At 48.9% G+C, this 19908-nt stretch overlaps 1 protein-coding gene across 2 annotated transcripts in view; it reads right to left on the bottom strand.

Annotated features, from left to right (window-relative positions):
• Window positions 1-290: 290 nt before the first annotated feature.
• The window catches only part of LOC146201122 (small ubiquitin-related modifier-like), a 39848-nt gene continuing 20230 nt past the window's right edge, over window positions 291-19908 (bottom strand). For both annotated transcript variants that reach the window (XM_084595650.1, XM_084595649.1), the window contains 2 exons: window positions 6195-6266; window positions 291-463 (listed from right to left, as the gene is read on the bottom strand). In XM_084595650.1, the coding sequence (XP_084451776.1) occupies window positions 365-463; window positions 6195-6266 (171 nt within the window). In that variant the 3' untranslated portion in view covers window positions 291-364. The remainder of the gene's footprint in view (window positions 464-6194; window positions 6267-19908) is intronic.

The raw sequence follows: 19908 nt of genomic DNA, 5'->3' as shown, positions 1-19908 counted from the left end.
ATCTGAAGCACTCACCAATTAGGACATGTAGTAAATGGACAAGTGCCACATTCTATGACTGAAAATTGGGCAATGGAAAACAATGTACATGAGCAAAAAAAGTACGTTTCATTATTTTATGACAAGTGAAAACCATTTTGACAACTTAGCGTCACTGTCAGCGATCACACCAGTTTTCATCAAACTTGTATATACACACACCGGTGCTGACCCTACCTGTGAGGTGCTGCCAATGTTTCCAAGTCAATCAGCTGAGGCAGAAAAGAAAAGAAAGAAGGGGGGCGGGGCAGTGTGGGAGAATGAAATGAAAGGTTTATTGGATGACTGCGGTAGGTATGTGAATGTATTTGCGGTGCATTTTTTTTCAACTAGAGGCCAGCCTCAGGTGGATGTCAGCAGCTTCTCTCGTGCCCCCCGTCTGTTCTTGGTAGACCTCTATGACGTCGTCGTTGACCATCTCGAGCTGCGAAAAGAAAGCATGGCTTTAGATGGCGAGGACAAGTGACCAAACATGCACACTGCATTGCGAGTAGTGTTATCCTCGACACCGCACACTGCCAGGATCACAGAAAATGCCTATGCTGTCTCTACAATCAGTGGGAATTGCTGCCACACTTCCGCCCTCTATAAGGAGAAACTTTTACAGTAGTTGCTCCTGAATGTTTTGGACTGCACTCCATGCAAGTGGCACTCCTAATGGCACTCGTATTATGAGTTTGGCCAGTTTGGCTGTGCATTTTGGGAACAAGTATAGGCCATGAGATGTGGGGCACGCGTAATACTTCGCTGAATAGTAAACAAAATCAGTTTTTTTTTTTTTTTTCATATTTGACTATGCAAAACAGGCCAGAGGGATCAAAATTCTTGACTTTGTAATTTGGTCAGATGGTTAGTTTTTTATTGAAGTAACTAGTAAAGCCTCAAAAGTGGACTGTTTTCTGTGACGGACAAATTGCGCAGTTACTGCACACTAGAGTTGTATCGGATTGTGCTACAAAACTCCACGGACGTGTGTGTACAAGGGTGGCCTTTGGTCTGGCACTGCCGTCATGCGACCATTAGGGCTTACCAAAGGTGATGCAGAAGTCAACTGTTAACCCAATTTTAAATGAAGTGTTATACAATTTACAATGTACTGCAATAAAATTAGATGGCTTTGCCGCTGTAAGCCAAGCCTAGAGGCATCCAGTGAGCCACATGTACCACTAGTGTGGGTGCTCAATATTCACACTTTTGGGCAGCAGATGAGCTTGCATGCTGCCCCATGCTTTATTTATTAAAACACTAGTTTATAACAAATTAGGGGCGCAGTAGAAGTGCAGCGGTGGCGTAGCGGTAGAACATCCGCCTCGCATGCAAGAGAATCGGGGTTCAAATCCCGGTGCCGCGCAATTCTCCACCGGATGAAAGAAAAAAAAAAAATCCGCGTGTTGATGGAATTGCATAAACAGGTTTGGGGTGCGACCTGATGCCGGTGAACACCTCCAGCAACGCACTCCCTCACCAGAACAGGAGTTGGCCACCCTGGTGCAGTAATTGGCCGCAACCTCCTGTGATAAGCTCCATAAAACCCTGGCCCTCAGTCACCAGCGGCTGCGGAACAACTGACCACGGCGGCAGTCAGACCTGTGACGAAGCAAGGGGGTGCTAAGAAAGCCTGGCTCTGCTGGACAGGCCGCTATTGGAATCTGACCCTGGCAACGTTTAACGCTAGAACCCTAGCTAGTGAAGCTAGTTTAGCTGTGCTGTTAGAGGAACTAGAGGGTATGAAATGGGATGTCATAGGGCTTAGCGAGGCTAGGAGGCCGAATGAGGCATGTACTGTACTAAAGGATGGGCATGTACTGTGTTATCGAGGCTTACCAGAGAGGCGACAACTAGGAGTAGGTTTCCTTGTCAATAAGTATATAGCGGGTAATATAGATGAATTCTATAGTATTAATGAGAGCGTTGCAGGCATCATAATTCGGCTTAATAAGCGGTATAAACTGAAGGTTGTACAGGCCTATGCACCTACATGTAGTTATGATGACCAGGCAGTTGAAAGCTTCTACGAAGATGTAGAATCGGTAATGCGAAAAGTAAAGACGCAGTATACTGTACTAATGGGCGATTTCAATGCCAAGGTAGGGAAAAAACAGGCAGGAGACAATGTAGTAGGTGACTATGGCATTGGTTCTAGGAATAGCAGGGGGGAGTTACTAGTTGAGTTTGCAGAGCGCAATAACTTACGAATCATGAATACCTTTTTCAGCAAACGGAAGAACCGGAAATGGACATGGAAAAGTCCTAACGGAGAGACTAAAAATGAAATCGACTTCATAATGTGTTCAACCCCCGCCATTATGCAAGATGTAGAGGTAATCGGGAAAGTGCGATGCAGTGACCACAGGATGGTGAGGTCCCGAATTAGCCTAAATCTGAAGAAGGAACGCAACAGATTAGTAAGAAAGAAACCCATCAACGAATTAGCGGTGAGGGGGAGGGCAGAAGAGTTCAGGATCTCGCTACAGAATAGGTTTTCAGCTCTAACTGAGGATGGCGACATTACCCTAGAGGCAAGGAACAATAATTTCAGAGATATCATTACTGAGTGCGCGGTAGAAGTAGGCGGTAGGATAGTTAGAGAGGATACCGGTAAGCTGTCTAAGGAGACGAAAGATTTGATTAAGAAACGCCAGAGTATGAAAGCTTCCAATCCAACAGACCAGATCGAATTGGCCGAGATATCGAAGCTAATCAATAAGCGCAAGGTGGCCGATATTAGGAAGTATAACATGGAGAAAATTGAGCATGCTGTAAAGAACGGGGGAAGCCTTAAAGCGGTAAAGAAGAAATTGGGCATAGGCAAAAACCAGATGTATGCGATAAGGGACAAGGCGGGCAACGTCATCACTAATATGGAAAAGATAGTCAAAGTAGCCGAGGAGTTCTATACAGATCTCTACAGTAGCCAAAGTAGTCAGGACCGTAATGAGATTGGCGGTAGGGAAAAACAGTCAGACGTTCCACCAGTGACGAAGGACGAGGTCAAGAAAGCACTAGAAACTATGAAAAGGGGGAAATCAGCTGGAGAGGATCAGATAACTACAGATTTGCTGAAGGACGGGGGGATATCGTGCTAGAAAACCTGGCCACCCTGTATACGCAGTGCCTGGTGTCATCGACGGTACCGGAACCATGGAAGAATGCAAACATTATCCTCATTCACAAGAAAGGGGACTCTAAGGACCTTAAAAATTACAGACCAATCAGCTTACTGTCTGTTACGTATAAGGTATTTACTAAGGTAATCGCTAATAGAATCAGGACAACCTTAGACTGCAATCAAGCAAAGGAACAAGCAGGGTTTCGGAAACGGTACTCTACTATCGATCATATCCATACCATCAATCAGGTGATAGAAAAATGCTCGGAATATAACCAGCCCTTATACATAGCATTCATTGATTACAAAAAAGCATTTGACTCAGTTGAAACCTCGGCGGTGATGCAGGCATTGCGAAATCAGGGGGTAGACGAGCCATACGTGAAAGTGCTGGAAGATATATATAGCGGCTGCACAGCAACCATAGTTCTGCATAAAGAAAGTAACAAAATTGCCATAAAGAGAGGTGTTAGGCAAGGAGACACAATCTCCCCAGTACTATTCACAGCTTGTTTAGAGGAAGTATTCAGAGACTTGGAATGGGAGCAGTTAGGGATAAGGGTAGATGGAGAATACCTCAGTAATCTGCGATTTGCTGATGACACTGCCTTGCTAAGCAACTCGGGGGATGAACTGCAAATAATGATTGATGACCTAGACAGGAAAAGTAGAAAGGTAGGCTTGAAAATCAATATGCAGAAGACTAAGGTAATGTTCAACAGCCTCGGGAAGGAACAGCAGTTTACATTAGGTAGCGAAATACTGGAAGTAGTAGGCGAATATGTCTACTTAGGACAGGTAGTAACCGCAGACCCGGACCACGAAAAGGAAATAACAAGAAGAATACGATTGGGATGGAGCGCATTTGGCAAGCACTCGCAGATTATGACTAGCAGCTTACCGGTATCGCTCAAGAGGAAAGTATACAACAGTTGCATCTTGCCTGTACTCACCTATGGGGCTGAAACGTGGAGGCTAACCAAGAGAGTTCTACTTAAGTTGAGGACAACCCAGAGGGCTATGGAACGAAAAATGGTAGGGGTAACATTAAGAGATAGAAAGCGTGCAGAGTGGGTCAGAGAAATAACTCAAGTTACCGACATTCTAGTAGAAATTAAGAAGAAGAAATGGACATGGGCAGGACATGTAGTGCGAAGAGAGGATAACCGATGGTCGCTGAGGGTAACAAACTGGATTCCAAGGGAAGGAAAGCGTAGCAGGGGGCGGCAGAAAGTTAGGTGGGCGGATGAGATTAAGAAGTTCGCAGGGGTCAAGTGGATGCAGCTAGCACAGAACCGGGTTAAGTGGAGAAATATGGGAGAGGCCTTCGCCCTGCAGTGGGTATAATCGGGCTGATGATGATGATGAGGGGCGCAGTCTAACGTTTGACGAAACACCGTCTGGTCAGGGTGAAGCATTATTAACACATAACGTTGGATCACTGACCAAGTAAGAAAAATGAAAATGACGTCCCAGGTCCCATATAGGGCCCTTGTTCACAACAGGACTGTCACGGAAGAAAGGAAAGCCTATATTCGCTTCAGTTACCTCTGTATTCGCTTTCCATATGGTGAAGCATGCCTCAATCAGTGCGTACGCCATTATCTGCATGATTACGGATTCCAAATGTGTTTCTTTGAGTTGCCAAGATTGTCACCTTATCTTAGTCTATCTCATGGCTGGTAGACAGCACTTGCTCTGCAATTGCACTTTTTGCTGCGTGCTTGTTTCCATAAAAAGAATAACCATTCCAACCTAGCCAGCCTTAGCAATGAAATGGAGCTGACACAAGAGGATCTTGGTCGAAACGGCTATCCCAGGAATGTCGTCAGTAAAGTGACGAAAAAAGTCGTCGCGCGAAGAACACGACAGCTGTCAGCAAAAAAGATGAAACGCGCTGCGATTCGCTATGTGCCTCAGATTAGCTAGACACTTTCTCTGATCTTCAGAAAACACGGAGTGCATACTGCCCACATGCCAACAAGTAAGCTGCGAGCTGAAGTTATGTGAAGGACGCACTACCAAGTGCCAAGTTCCTGGGGTTGTTTATCGGATACCATGCAGCGACTGCCCCTGAGTCTACATAGGGGGAACAAAAAATTACCCTAGATGCATAAAAGAGCACCAGGCCAATGAGCGGAACAAGTGCGCAACAAAAAATGCAATGCAGAAGATGTGCTGTCCACCGGCCACAAGATAAGCCAGAATGAGCCAACAATCTTGGCAACCGAAAGAAACACATCGGCAAAATCCCTAACGACCCAGACAACGGCGCACACGCTGAACAAGAATCAAAGAACGCTTCATCATATATACAGAAAATGATTACGGAAGCAACTGAAGTGTATATAAGCTTTAGTTTCTTCCAAACAGTCTTATTCTGAACGTACAAAAAATAAAAAAAAAAAAAAAGTCAAACAGTTCGCTAAACACACTGGTGCGTTTCAGCACTTGTCGTAAATATACGCTTGCACCACTTCGAAGCGTGAGCTTTTGTCATGAATGTTATTCAAGCAATTTCTAATGCACCATATTGGTTTCAGCCTGTCCATAACAACTGGCGAGCTTGAGTACAAACTTGAGTGATCTTACTGAAGCACCAAGAAACAATTTTAACTACTATTTTGCTGAATAACATGTAACAGCAAGATGTGTAAAGGGATGGTAACCAAAGGCCCACTGCACAACTTCAGCACTGCAGGAAGACTGCATGTGAACAAAGAGCAACGATGAGAGGGGCAAGATGCAGAAAATGGTTTTCCCAACTTGGTTTTCGTTTACCCCCTCAAGTGCTGGCAATACTTCTTCAGCCTGAGCCACATAGGTATTCAACATTGCTTCATGAACCCCTGACTCACATTCAGAAAAAATGAATACAATTTGTGCCCACAAAGCCACTCAATTGCCCACTTTTATGCCAAACTGCATGCCACATGCGAATGTAACATACACAAATATAACATACATTACAAATCTACCATCACGAACAAAATGTGACAAATGTTAATACATGCCCCGTAAACACTACTTAGGCAGCTCCACTTACTTGCTTGGGCGTTTCGTCATCACTGATCCTCTTTCCATCGAAGAGGAAACGGAGGGATGAGACTGACATTGCCTGCACAGGGAAAAAAAAGTCAGCAACCTAGTTCAGGTTAGCAGAGGACACCTGTAGCCCTTGGGACCTAAATATAATGCACAAGCTATAAAACAGTCCAGTCACCAGTGGGATGTCACTGTGAATTTCAAAACAATAAAAGGTGGCCCATGCTGCTTCCAGCGGTCACACACAGGTAGCACAGGTTTGCCAGCTCAAACAAGCCAGGCCATACAGTAGGCAAATACATTGGATCGGGACTTTTGTTTGGGCTAGGTGGTGCACTGCTGACTGAAGGAAAAACACAGCACCAAAGTATGTGGAAAACCACCTGTATGGCTTTCCCTCTTGTCCACATTCTTTCATACTGCTCTTTGCAGTCAATTAATGGAAGCCAAGCTGCTGCACAGAACAAGCCTATCTTTTGAGCTGTGCCGTTTTCCATATCCTGCAAAACCAGTCTGCAAACTGGCTCTTCCAGGGACACGTAACCCGTTATATGCCGATCACGTGAAGGACATAAAACAGCAATCATGAACACGCATTGGCTTCCCACGCCCGTTGCCAATCACATGGACTGGATATCTCCAAAACTTGCAGCCTGTCATTAGGGCACATTTATGCTAGTAGCCAGTGATCTCCACGGCCACAACAGCACAGCACGGGGCTGCATCGAACAGATTCAAGTTTGAACAGACCACAAAGGACGGCAACTCAACAGCAGCACTGCTCCCACCCAGCATGGCAACAGCATGGAAAGAGACTCATTCCCCGGCCTGATGTGGTACAAAGGAAACCTTCAGGAGACTATAGGAAATGGCCGTGCAATAATAATCATCATCATAAGCCAGACTATACCCACTGCAGGGCGAAGGCCTCTCCCATTTTCCTTTAATTGACTGCTGGTGTCCTCTGCTAGCCTGCTGCATCCACTTGACCCCTGCAAATTTCTTAATCTCATTCACCCAATTTTCTGACACCCCCTGCTACACTTACTTTCCCATCGAATCCAACTGGTTACCCTTAAGGTCAGTTTGCACTGCGGGAACACAACAGCGGCGTCAACAAAACATGTCCGCCCGTCAAGCCGGAGACATGTTTCCGAAGACACTTGTTTCCAAGCAGCTTGTCACACTGCGCAAGCAGCTGGGAAACAAGGCAGGTTGCCGGGTGTTACGTCGGTGTGACAGACTTGGGCAACGAAAACTAAATGTAAACCGCGGTCGTCGGCAGTGTTTGACTTGTTCGCTGGCCGAGCGAAAGTCCCGGCGACGACACACTGCCCCCGCCACTTAACCGTGATTGATCGTTTAATGGTTTTCGAGCTCACAAACAGCACTTAAAAAAAAAAAAAAAAAAAAAAAAAAAGCAGCTCCCCTTCATCGCTTTGTTCTTTGCAGTCGGGCAGTTGGCCACAATTGAAACCAGCTGTAGTGTAGCCGCCTGGTTCCCTTCTTATCTCTGGCCCTTGTGCGCAAGACCCCTCCTTGCGGGGGCCGTCGTGGCTCCCCTCCTCTTTTGTGCACTGGACTTGCCCGCGGCTACGCTAGAGAGGCAGCAGAGGAGCGTTGCCGAAGTTGTTTTTTTTTTAGTGTGACAAGGTGTTCACCAAAGATTCCTGCAGACCTTTCCATTCCGTGTAGCCGGGCGACAAAGACGTACTTCCGGACATTCGTGTTGAAGCAGTGTGACAGGGTAGCTGACATTACGCGAACACGCTGTCACCAGTCGACCAAATGTTTCCGCAGTGTGAACCGGGCTTTAGACACCATCGGTTATCCTCTCTCCGAACTACATGTTCTGCCCATGCCCATTTCTTCTTAATTTCAATTAGGATATCAGTAACTTGAGTTATTTCTCTGACCCACTCTGTACGCTTCCCATCTTTTAACATTACATCTACCATTTTCGGTTCCATGGCCCTCTGCGCTGTCCTGAACTTAAGTAGAACCCATTTTGTTAACCTCCATGTTTCAGCCCCATAGGTCAGTACTGGTAGGATGCAACTGTTATACACTTTCCTTTCCATGGAATAGTACATATTGTTACGGACTTGTTCTAAAACAGAGCACGGAGGAAGAAAGAAGGAAGAGGAAGAAGAAGTGTGCGCGCCCGTTCGACCTTTGTCTGGTGGCACTTGTGTCGTTCCCGCTAACCGTGTGTACCTAGCGTACTGAACCGACTAGAACGTCTCCGTCGCGACGCTAAGAGCGTAACATTGTGGTGGAGGTGCGGGGTAACGATCCCTGGCGCTACAGACAGCACCGACACAACTGGAGCCTCGCCGGAGTCGTCGCCTTGCGGGCCTCGAACCGCAAACCAGCGCCATGCAATCGGCCAATGACCCGCAAGCAGCCCGTGGTGACGCGGTGATCCAGGCTGAAGATCGGCCTGCGGGTGCAGCGAACAGTTCTTCGCATCACTATCGGGAGCCCCGGACTTTCGCGGGAGCGGCAGGCGAGGACGTTGACGAGTGGTTGACCCACTACCAACGGGTGAGCCGCTACAATCGATGGGACGCCGCCGCTAAGCTCGCAAACGTGGTTTTCTTCCTAACCCATACCGCTCTTGTTTGGTTCGAAAACCACGAAGACTCTCTTACCACCTGGGACCGTTTTGTTACTGAATTGCGGCAGTGCTTCGGTGACTGTCTTGCACGAAGGAAGCGAGCTGAACACACGCTTACGCACAGAGCTCAGCTACCTGGGGAAACATGCACAACTTACATAGAGAGGTCCTGAAGCTATGTAAAACTGCAAGCGCTAATATGACCGAGGAAGATAAAGTAGGACATCTTCTGAAGGGCATCGCAGATGATGTTTATAATTTTCTAATTGCTAAAGGTGACCTGAACGCCGTCTGTGATGTCATTCGGCATGTTCGCACATTCGAGACATTGAAGACTCGTCGCATAACGCCAAAATTTGGGCGGCTCGCCAACGTTCCATCTGTGGCGAGCATTGAAGACAACTTCATGGACTTGTCGTCGACGATCCGGCAAATAGTTCGTGAGGAACTGCAGCGGTTCGAGCCCCCTGTACGGTCTCCATCATCATTGCCCTCTGACGTTGTCGGCTCTCGAGGGCCTCCCTCCTTGCTCCCGTCGATGCCCGTTGTGAATTCTATCAATACGGCACAGGCGGACGCTTACTCCAACAGCCCGACGCCAAGGTTCGATAGCCCTGGTCACCCGCCTCGCTACGACTCGCGCCCTACTAACTTCTTGTCGCCCTATGATCAGCACTATGAGTACCATCCTCAACCACCACCTGCTCGCTATTTCCGGCGTCCAACCCGAAAACCTGAAGATGAGTTTCGCTACCCAATGCACCCTGTCTCCTCGGAGCCCTCCAGGGAACAAGTTTTTCGTCGCACAGCCCCCGTGTGCCGACGCTGCGGCATTGAGGGGCACATAGCTCGATACTGCCGCAGCCGCCCACTCACCCGTTACGATAGGCCCGTCCAAAATGCTCCGCCACGTAACCGTTTCTCGACTCTAATTGGCAATGGCCCCCATCTTCGTATGAATATCCCCAGACCAATGGACCGCGCAACAACTCTCCTGCTTCCGAACGAAGTGTCTCACCACCACCTGCCTCTTCTGCGCGCCGCTTTCCGTCACCACGACCACGAAGGCGGTCGGCATCGCCTTTGCCGGAAAACTAGTCAGCGCGGCTGCTGGAGGTCAGGCCGCTGGAGACTGTGCGCTGCCTGAAGAAATTCCTCCATCTGTTGTTATGTTAAAGAACACGGTCTATGTGCTTGTGGATGGTGTGGCGACAATGGCTTTAGTGGATACCGGGGCAACCATTTCAATAATGAGTATCGTTTAAGAAGCGGTTAGGACGCAAAGTTATGTTTGTTTGGGACAGAAATGTGAATTTTCATGGCGCGGGTGGTGAGGTGTTGTGTCCCCTGGGAATGTGTAGTGCTTCGGTGTCCCTGGGTGGAACGGTATTCGCAGCGGAGTTTGCAGTACTTTCGCGATGCACGCATGACATAATTCTAGGTATTGACTTTTTGAGAATGTGTGGCGCTACGGTCGACTGCCGCTCTGGGGAACTCTGCGTTGATGGTTCCCTTTCTTCTGGACTCTTAGAGAAGCCGCATGTCCGTGAAGATGTGTTCTGTGTAACAGAGGATACCAATGTGCCAGCCTTGTCTATGGTGTGCGTCCCAGTTTTGTGCCCCAGCCGTGCTTCCGACACCTTCGACGCTACAGTGGCACCGCTTTATTCTAACTGTGCAAAGAAATACATTCTGGTTCCTCATTGCCTACTGTCGGTGGTCAAGGGCTGCTCACGGCTGTGGGCCATTAATTGTTCTTCGCAACCAGTAGTGTTGCCTGTGAATATGAAGATTGCGACCTGTAGCCAAGACGACGCCCCGTCGGTGGCTTTGGTTACTGATGCACCCGGCGAAAGTGCTGCCGCTCCAGCCCCTGACTCGCAACTACATCGGATGATCAGCCGCCCTCTAACCAGGGACCAGCGTGACGCTTTGGAGGCCTTACTGGTCAAGTATTCTTCCATATTTGATTTTTCCGAGCCTAGCGGCTCACGGTGCATTCCCGTGACACGTACCCGGCATCGCATTGACACAGGCTACTCACACCCAATTCGACAGAAGCCGTACAGAGTGTCACCAACAGAACGCCAGGTCATCAGTGAGCAGGTTCGGGATATGCTGGAAAAGGGTGTTATTCAAGAGTCATGCAGTCCCTGGGCCGCCCCTGTAATTCTGGTGAAGAAGAAAGATGGTACATTTCGCTTTTGCGTCGACTATCGCCGTCTGAATGCTGCAACAAAGAAGGATGTGTATCCCCTTCCGCGGATCGATGACGCCATAGATTGTCTGTTCTCGGCATCATATTTTTCATCCGTCGATCTGCGATCGGGATATTGGCAGATCCCTATGCACCCCGACGACAAGGAAAAAACGGCATTTATCACACCCGACGGCCTGTTTGAATTTAATGTAATGCCTTTCGGGCTCTGCAATGCTCCTGCAACTTTTGAGAGATTTATGGACTCTATCCTACGGGGACTAAAATGGCAAATATGTATGTGCTACCTCGATGATGTCGTCATTTTTGGCCGGACATTCGAAGAGCACAACAAACGCCTCGCTCTCGTGCTTGACTGCTTCAACAACGCCGGTCTAGTACTTAATTCGAAGAAGTGTCGCTTCGGTGAGCGCCAGATTTTGGTACTAGGACACCTCGTCGATCGTGAAGGCGTCAGACCTGACCCTCAAAAGACTGCGGCCGTTGCATCGTTTCCAACACCTCAGAACGTGAAGGAACTCCGAAGTTTCCTAGGACTGTGCTCATATTTCCGCCGCTTCATTCCCCGTTTTGCTGACATTGCTAACCCGCTTACGTGCCTTCTCCACAAAGACGCTCCCTTCGAGTGGACATCAGAGTGTGACTCTTCTTTTTGCCAGCTCAAGTTTTTACTAACGTCACATCCGATTCTCCGGCATTTCAACCCTTCTGCTCCAACGGAACTGCACACGGACGCCAGTGGTGTTGGCATTGGTGCTGTGCTGATTCAGCGTTACGGCGACAAGGAACACGTTATTGCTTACGCCAGTCGTTCCTTAAGCAAACCTGAACGAAATTACACAATCACTGAGCAAGAATGCTTTGCGGTAGTTTTCGCCGTTCAGCGATTTCGCTCTTATCTATACGGGCGGCCCTTCACAGTGGTCACTGATCATCATTCCCTGTGCTGGCTGATAAACCTCCGTGACCCATCTGGCCGTCTTGCACGGTGGGCAATTCGTTTACAAGAGTTTGATTATACAGTTTCGTACAAGAGTGGACACCGCCACGCTGACGCGGACTGTCTCTCACGTTTACCGCTTCCCACAACGGAATGTGACGCCGACAATTTTGATCATTACATCGCTGCGGTTTTACCTCCATTCCCCGATACCCGTACATTCCGCACTGAGCAGAGGAAAGATGAGAATCTCCAACCATTCTTTACCGCTGCAAGGGACCCTACAGCTTCCACTCCCTATTGTATACGGAGTGGTCTTTTGTACAAGAAGGACTATTCTCCCACTGGTCTCCGCTACCTTCTGGTGGTGCCCGTCAGCCTACGCTCCTCTGTTTTGCGCGTTATGCACGACGACCCCACTTCGGGACACCTGGGATCTGCGCGGACGCTCTATCGCATCCAAGAACGTTTCTACTGGCCCGGGATGCGGCAAACCACTGAGAAGTATGTGGCTAGCTGTGCTCAATGTGCGAGTCACAAACGCCCCGCCGGCACTCTTCCTGGTCTTCTTCATCCGGTGACGCCTCCAAGATCCCCTTTTGAGAAAGTCGGGGTAGACCTCTTGGGACCTTTTCCCAAGTCTCATTCTTGCAACCGCTGGATCGTCATCTGCACTGATTACCACACTCGTTACTGTGAGACGGCAGCCCTTCCATCGGCTACTGTTACGGACTTGTTCTAAAACAGAGCACAGAGGAAGAAAGAAGGAAGAGGAAGAAGAAGTGTGCGCGCCCGTTCGACCTTTGTCTGGTGGCACTTGTGTCGTTCCCGCTAACCGTGTGTACCTAGCGTACTGAACCGACTAGAACGTCTCCGTCGCGACGCTAAGGGCGTAACAATATTATACAGTTTCCCTGCTGCTAACAAGCTCACCCTTCCAAAACTAAACCGACGAGGTGGGGAAAGGTGAGCAATGAATTAACACCAGTCAAGGCAACCAAGGATCTCCAGGCATGGGCACAGAGCAGTATTGCTGCAGCCCAGAACTAACTCACCTAGCACACCTTACGCTCCCCTGAACACCCTCGCATTCATACACACCCCTTAGCTCCCCTGAACACCCTCGCATTCATACACACCCCTTAGCTCTATGAGACAAGGGGCAAAAGCTAGCCTATCAAAGGAAGAACAAAACTGAGCAGTTCGACGCAGGCGAACATGGTGGCTTGTGGGGTTTAACGTCCCAAAGCACCTCAGGTTATGAGAGCCGTCACAGTGGAGGGCTGCGGAAGCTTCTACCACCTGAGGTTCTATAACGTGCACCAAGATCGCACAATGCACGGGCACCTAGCTCTTAGCCTCCATCGCAAAAGTAGGAGTCACAGCCGGGATTCACTCCCGCATCCTTTGGAACAGCTGCGAGCGAGCGCCCCAACCACTACACTACACTGGTGGGGCCGCTGTCGAACACGGATAAGAGTGTTAGCTCAAGGTACTTCACCACTGACGGCACGACCATTTATCTTCGTTATAACCAAGGTGGCACGTTCGATATAACCAAAATTATGTGTTCGGTACGTCCGAGACCACTTGGCTACAACTGAGGTCACGTACCTGTTATATCCAAGGTCAAAGGTCGATCCAAAAATACTGTGAAACTCGCAAATGAACACAGCACAGCTAACGCTCTAAAAACGAACAGGCCTCTAAAGCGGATACAGGTCCTAACAAAGGAAGCCCAAGAACATGCACGAACACTCCTAACAGAAAAGTGTCTAATGACATGTAACCAACTTTATGGCCAGCCTCACACAAGCAACAGTATACAACAGTATGGCAAATCTTTACACTTTCCTCAGCTTAGGCAAACCAAGGAACTGTTTAAATCCTCATTTCCACTAAGTCCCACAAAAGATTCTAAGAGGCAATCGAAATATCCTATCCCCAGACACCTTGCAGAAATTGTGGAAAGAAGGAACACAAACATCAATGCACCATTATGGAGGAGGTGACAACTGCGAGCAGCACATGTAGTCTGAACAAAAACAGTGGTGCACCTGGCCTCAATGGCACAATCTATGCCAGAAATGAAAACTTATGTGAACACTCCTTCGAATCACCGCTTACTCACATAAACAAGGCTTCACAGTTTGGCAACATAACATCAGAGTAGAAAAATGCTCTCAACACTTACACCCAAACAAGGCAAGCCCTCTCATGAGCTCCATTAGTCTCAGCCAATTTTCTCTTACCTCAAACATTGGAAAACTAATGAAGAAGAAGAAAAAAAAAAAAAAAAACATAAGGCTAATAAGAGGCCTGGCATCTAGAGGCCTCTCAAGTCCTTCAATACTCCAAAATAGGGTTCAAGCCCCACATAGCACACAAGACAGCACGCTTTGAATGTGGGAAGACGTATAGACCGTTTACAGAGAGTAGTTCCACTCTCCCTAACAGGTAACACCATTAGGACGGCCGTCATTTCTGGCCTTCAGAACGCATTGGCATGCAGTGCGGACTGCTGCTGTGCAGCTTGTGTAAGCATGCCGGCCGACGTTTAAACACCGCTGCTTTGATGCAAGTGTCATCTGTCTTGTCGAAGTAATCTGCGGGGAAGTAGAGCTAATGACTGTGGTATATTGGTGGAAGAGCAGACGATGCTTTCTACATAAGGTGCACATCATGGCCTAGGCCATAGTTTTTCTCGGAGGTGTATCACGAGTTCATGTTTCTTTCTGGGAGACGAAAGCACCCGTGAGTTGTAGGGAAAGACTATACCTCACGCACCAGCTCATTTTTGCGCCGGCAGTAGCTTTGGGAATCCAAGAATGACCCTTCACAGGAGTTGTATATTGAGTCTTTGCACTGCTGCAGTGTTTTTTTCGCAAGGTGGCTATCCATGCCTACGCATTCATGAGAATCGATTGTGCAGAGAGAGAAAGTCAATGTGGGCATGCCAGTGAACCTGCTTACTTTAGACAGGCCCTGCTGCACATGCAATAACTGCTGCGTTTATGAAACTAATGTACGGGTGAATGATGAAATTTACAATGATAAGATTTTTTATATCCCCGCTTGCTCGGCCTGCCTGCTGTAGGTTCTGAATTCCGGTGCAGATTCCAGTCACTTTCGACCGAACGCAGGTGAACGCTGCTGAGCGCCTGATGCGGCCTTCGAGCAGCGTAAATAGTCTTTTGAAGCCAGGACGTTTACAGGAGGTAAAATTATACCTTATCAATTGTCGGTGATTACACGCGCGTCCATACTGAGGAGAGTGCACTATGCTAAATGGTGAACATTCATAATGAGTCTTAGCCAGCATGGTCTGTTGAAACTTGCGTTTTTCTCTCCTTTTTTTGCTCCCTTTGTGTAAAGTGTTCGCCTGACACTAAACAGGCGCCTTCAGTAATTTATGGCCGGCGACAGCTCCTCCCCGTGCCACCCTCTGCGGGATGCCATGGGAGAGGGGCCAACGCCGGGACAAGCGGACCGCGGACCCCTCCGACCGGATGGAGAAAAGAATGCGGGCAGACAGAACGAACGGGGGAGCCCCATCGATAAGCATGTGTATTTCCGAGCTCTTGCTCCCCTCTTAAAGATGTTGTATTTGATTCTCAATTGTTGTTGTAAATAAACGAAGTTATCTTAAAACTACAACAGCCGTAACGATTTGAATCAGTTACAACAGTAAAACAAACTTTTTGGTGCCAAAACCCGTGAACGGAAATCAGGACTATCGACCGGACCCAGCGACTAAACGACCAACGACAGCAGCGACATGGATGTTCTGAGGAAAAAGAGAAAGACCATCAGAAGCCAAGCGACGCGGCTGACCAAAGAAACGGACGACATCTTGGACGCTGAACCACTACCCACCATCGAAAAGGTGAGCGTTCTCATCGAACGTTTACAATTGGTAAAGCAACAGCTTATCGATGTGGATGCGGCAATAGAACCTACCGTTAAAGAAGATGAAGCAGAAGCTGAATTTGAACAAGTCATCGAATATAGCGACAAAGTGACTACCTGCATCTGCCGTCTAAAATTGAGAAAAGATGAAGCTGAACACGCAATCGGGACTCAAGATATCCGGAATCAAGCTTCAATTGGTACCAGTTCCGCGGCTCAGAAAATTAGACTTCCGAAGCTGGAACTGGCCAAATTCGACGGCAAACGGAAAAACTGGCAGCCATTCTGGGAACAGTTCGAGGTGGCAGTTCACAAGAACGCAGATCTTTCCAACATAGATCGCCTAAATTACCTAAAGACGCTGCTGACAGGGGAGGCCAAGACAGCTATCGCCGGACTGCAAGCATCAGGTGATTGCTACAACGACGCGGTCGACATTTTGCAGCAGCGCTTTGGGAATCAGGAAGCGTTGATTCAAGATCACATGCAAGGCCTGATTGATGTGAAACCTGTGGTATCTGCGAAGAACGTGGCGGCCTTGCGGCGGCTATATGATGATGTACAGGTTCACATGCGGGGACTCAAGGCGCTGGGCATCGACGAAGGTGGTTACCAGGCGATGCTGTATCCCGTCCTTCTCCGTGCTATGCCGAAGGAGTTGATCCTGGACTTTCATCGCACATATGCTGAGGCCCACAAGGCAACAGCGTCAACGATGAGCGATGATTCTGGGTCAACGAGCTCGCCATCAGACCCCGCACAGGTGATGCCTCTGCAATCTCTGCTGAGGTTCTTCCGCTTCGAGCTGCAGAGCCGCGAGAGGACGATGGAGGACAGGCCCGACGACACGCATGGTAAGCCTTCTCACTTTGATGGGCACAATACCCGGAATCAACGAGGGAACTTTCACCCTCCTTCCGCCTCAGCCCTGCATGGTGCAGCATCCTGCATGGAATGCGTATTTTGCAAATCGAAAGGTCACGACAGCCAAGAGTGCCAATCGAAGATGTCAGTCAAAGAAAGAAAAGCGATCTTAACATCGAGAGGCAGATGCTTTCGTTGCACGAAGCATGGACATCGTTCGAGGCAATGCAGAGTCCGCATCAGCTGCAAAAAGTGCAAGCGTAGACATGCGACAGCGTTATGCGACCCTGCTATCAACGAAGCCGAGAACGCACGGTCGGTCAACGAAAGGGTGCAACCAGTAAACCTGCACGCTTCAGGATCAGAAGACCCCACTCACCGCACCGTCTTAATGCCTACCGTGACAGCCCTGAACAAGGGAAGTAAAGCTAAAAAACTTTCCCGAGTTCTCTCTGACAGCGGCAGTCAGAGAACATTCATTACAGAAGACTGCTCTAAGAAACTTGGTTGCAAATTGCTCGGAACAGAGATACTGTCGATTGGAATTTTCGGAGGACAGCAAAAGCAGCGCACATTCCGGCGCGTTGAAGTGTGTCTATTGGCAAAGGACGATCCGAAAACTCAATTCAAATTTGAAGCCTTAGAAACGCCTACAATATGCGAACAGGCCATTCCTTGTCCAGATAAGCGAATTATAGAGACTCTCCACGAGCTTTCTTTGCCACCGGGTGACGAATGCTGTTATCCCAATACAGCAGGGATCGACGTTCTGGTGGGCTCAGATCACTTTTGGGAGTTTCTAACTGGCAAGGTGACGAAACTGGGCGACAGGCTAACAGCACTCGAAACAGTGTTTGGCTGGGCAGTGCAGGGGCAAACGTCATTCCCCTGCAAAGATATCACTTGCGCCCATGCAGTCGTGCTAAGAACTACGGTTGCAGACCAACAAGTTGAGCCTGTTTTGAGGTGTTTCTGGGAGTTGGAAAGCATTGGAGTCTCCGACACACAGGAAGATACCTCCGACAAGTTTCTCTGGGAAGGCTTTACCAAGACCGTAAAGGTTGTTGATCAGCGGTATGAGGTGAAGCTTCCTTGGAAGGAGCAAGTCAATCTTCAAGATAAACGAGCAGTAGCAGAAAAACGATTCCGCCAGTTGAGGAAAAGACTGAACAGGATGCCTGCTCTAATGAGTGAGTACGATGTCGAAGTGCGACGCTTGGTGACCGAAGGCATAGCGGAGATCGTGCCCGATGAGGCTTGTAACGACGGTCAACATATTTACTATATGCCCCACCAGCCTGTACTTCGTGAGAGCAGCAGCACGACAAAGTTGAGAATTGTCTTCGACGCATCGGCTCATGGATTGGGAGCAAAATCTCTTAATGAGAATATAGAATGCGGACCAAATTTAAATCCAGAACTTCTTCGGCTGCCGCTGAATTTCCGACGCCATCGAATCGCGCTGGTGGCCGATGTGGAGAAGGCATTTCTACAAGTTAGGATGGCTCCTGAAGACAGGGATTCATTGAGGTTTTTCTGGTATGAAAGCAGCCCCAAGACGGACAAACCGCTCCCCAAAACCGCAGTGTTAAGAATGGCACGCGTGCCATTTGGAGTTACGTCTAGTCCCTTCCTGCTGGCGGCGACGCTGCGACACCACTTTGACAGTGTCAAAGACCAATACCCCGATACTGCTGAGCTTCTCAAGGGAAGCGTTTACGTCGACGACTTGCTGTGTGGCGCTGCCAACGATGAAGAAGCCGCAGAAATTTACGAACAGGCGAACGGCATTTTTGAAGCAGCCTCAATGCGTTTGCATAAATGGGGATCGAACAGCGAGAGGATGAAGTCAATTTTCCAGGAAAGTTGCCCGAACGAAAGGCCGCTAGGTCAGCCAGCGGACTTGTTAAAGGTGCTTGGTCTCACCTGGCAGGCAAACGAAGACATTCTCACTTTTTCCCTGGACCCGATCATTGAATTCTCCAAGGAAAGGATAAACACCAAGCGCTTTGTACTGCAAACAACGGCACGATTGTACGACCCTCTTGGATTTTTATCCCCATACACGATGAGGGCAAAGGCGCTATTTCAAGTGATTTGGAAAGAGACCCTTTCGTGGGACCAACTGCGCCAGGGACACACTCGTGCAGCTTCGAGAGAAGTACTGGATTGTGCGCGGCCTTCAGCTGGTGAAAAGTGTGGTGAGGTCGCGTGTGGTGTGTAGACGGTATAGTGCTTCTCATTTCGATGCACCGACTGGGCTCCTTCCACCTGATCGAACGTCCCAAGCAGACCCATTCCAGGTCGTGGGCCTGGATTTCGCCGGACCCCTCATGCTGAGGGAGAACAGTCGGACGCTGAAGTCATATATTGTGCTATTTACATGTGATGTGACGCGAGCCGTGCATCTTGAACTTGTTGTGGACATGAGTACTGAGCGTCTAATCCAGGCGTTCTGACGATTTGTGTCGCGAAGGGGCTTGTGCCGAATCATTTACTCAGACAATGCTCTTTCGTTTAAACGAGCCTCGAAAGATATCGGCATTTTGTGGAAGCTCCTGCGACACCCTGACACACAGGACCATTTCGCCAATTCAGGCATAGAATGGAAATTTATCGCTGAGCGGGCGCCGTGGTGGGGCGGGTTCTACGAGAGGCTAGTCCGTAGCGTGAAAACCGCGCTGAGGAAAACGATCGGACCTCACTGCCTGGACGCTATTGAGCTGTCAACCGTTTTGGCCGAAGTAGAGGCAGTGATAAATTCCAGACCCCTCACGTACACTTACGAGGACCCTAAGGACGGCGCCCCACTGACACCGGCTGGCTTCTTAACCGGAAGACGCCTAACTGCTCTGCCTTCGCCTGAAACACGAGTCATTGAGACGTCCGCGGCTTCGCTGCGTGCGCTCTGGAAGAAAAGAGGCCAGATCTTGAACTTGTTTTGGCAGGCATGGCAGAGAGAATACTTGGGGCAGCTGCGCTCTGCGTACGCCTCTAAGCGAACCAATTCCGCGAATCCTCGAGTTGGAGAGGTTGTTTTGGTCCGAGAGAACCGGCCGCGACTGCTCTGGAAGAGCGGGATCATCGCTGCCATAAATCCCGGGCGCGACGGAAAAGTTCGCTCTTGTGAAGTCAGGATGTCGCAGGGGAAAACGATACGACGC

This window comes from Amblyomma maculatum, chromosome 2 (assembly GCF_055883805.1).
Source record: "Amblyomma maculatum isolate TAMU_Amacu chromosome 2, ASM5588380v1, whole genome shotgun sequence".
Lineage (NCBI taxonomy): Eukaryota > Metazoa > Arthropoda > Arachnida > Ixodida > Ixodidae > Amblyomma > Amblyomma maculatum.
The sequence above is the reverse complement of the archived record's forward strand: the minus strand, read 5'-3'. Positions and strand labels throughout refer to the sequence as shown.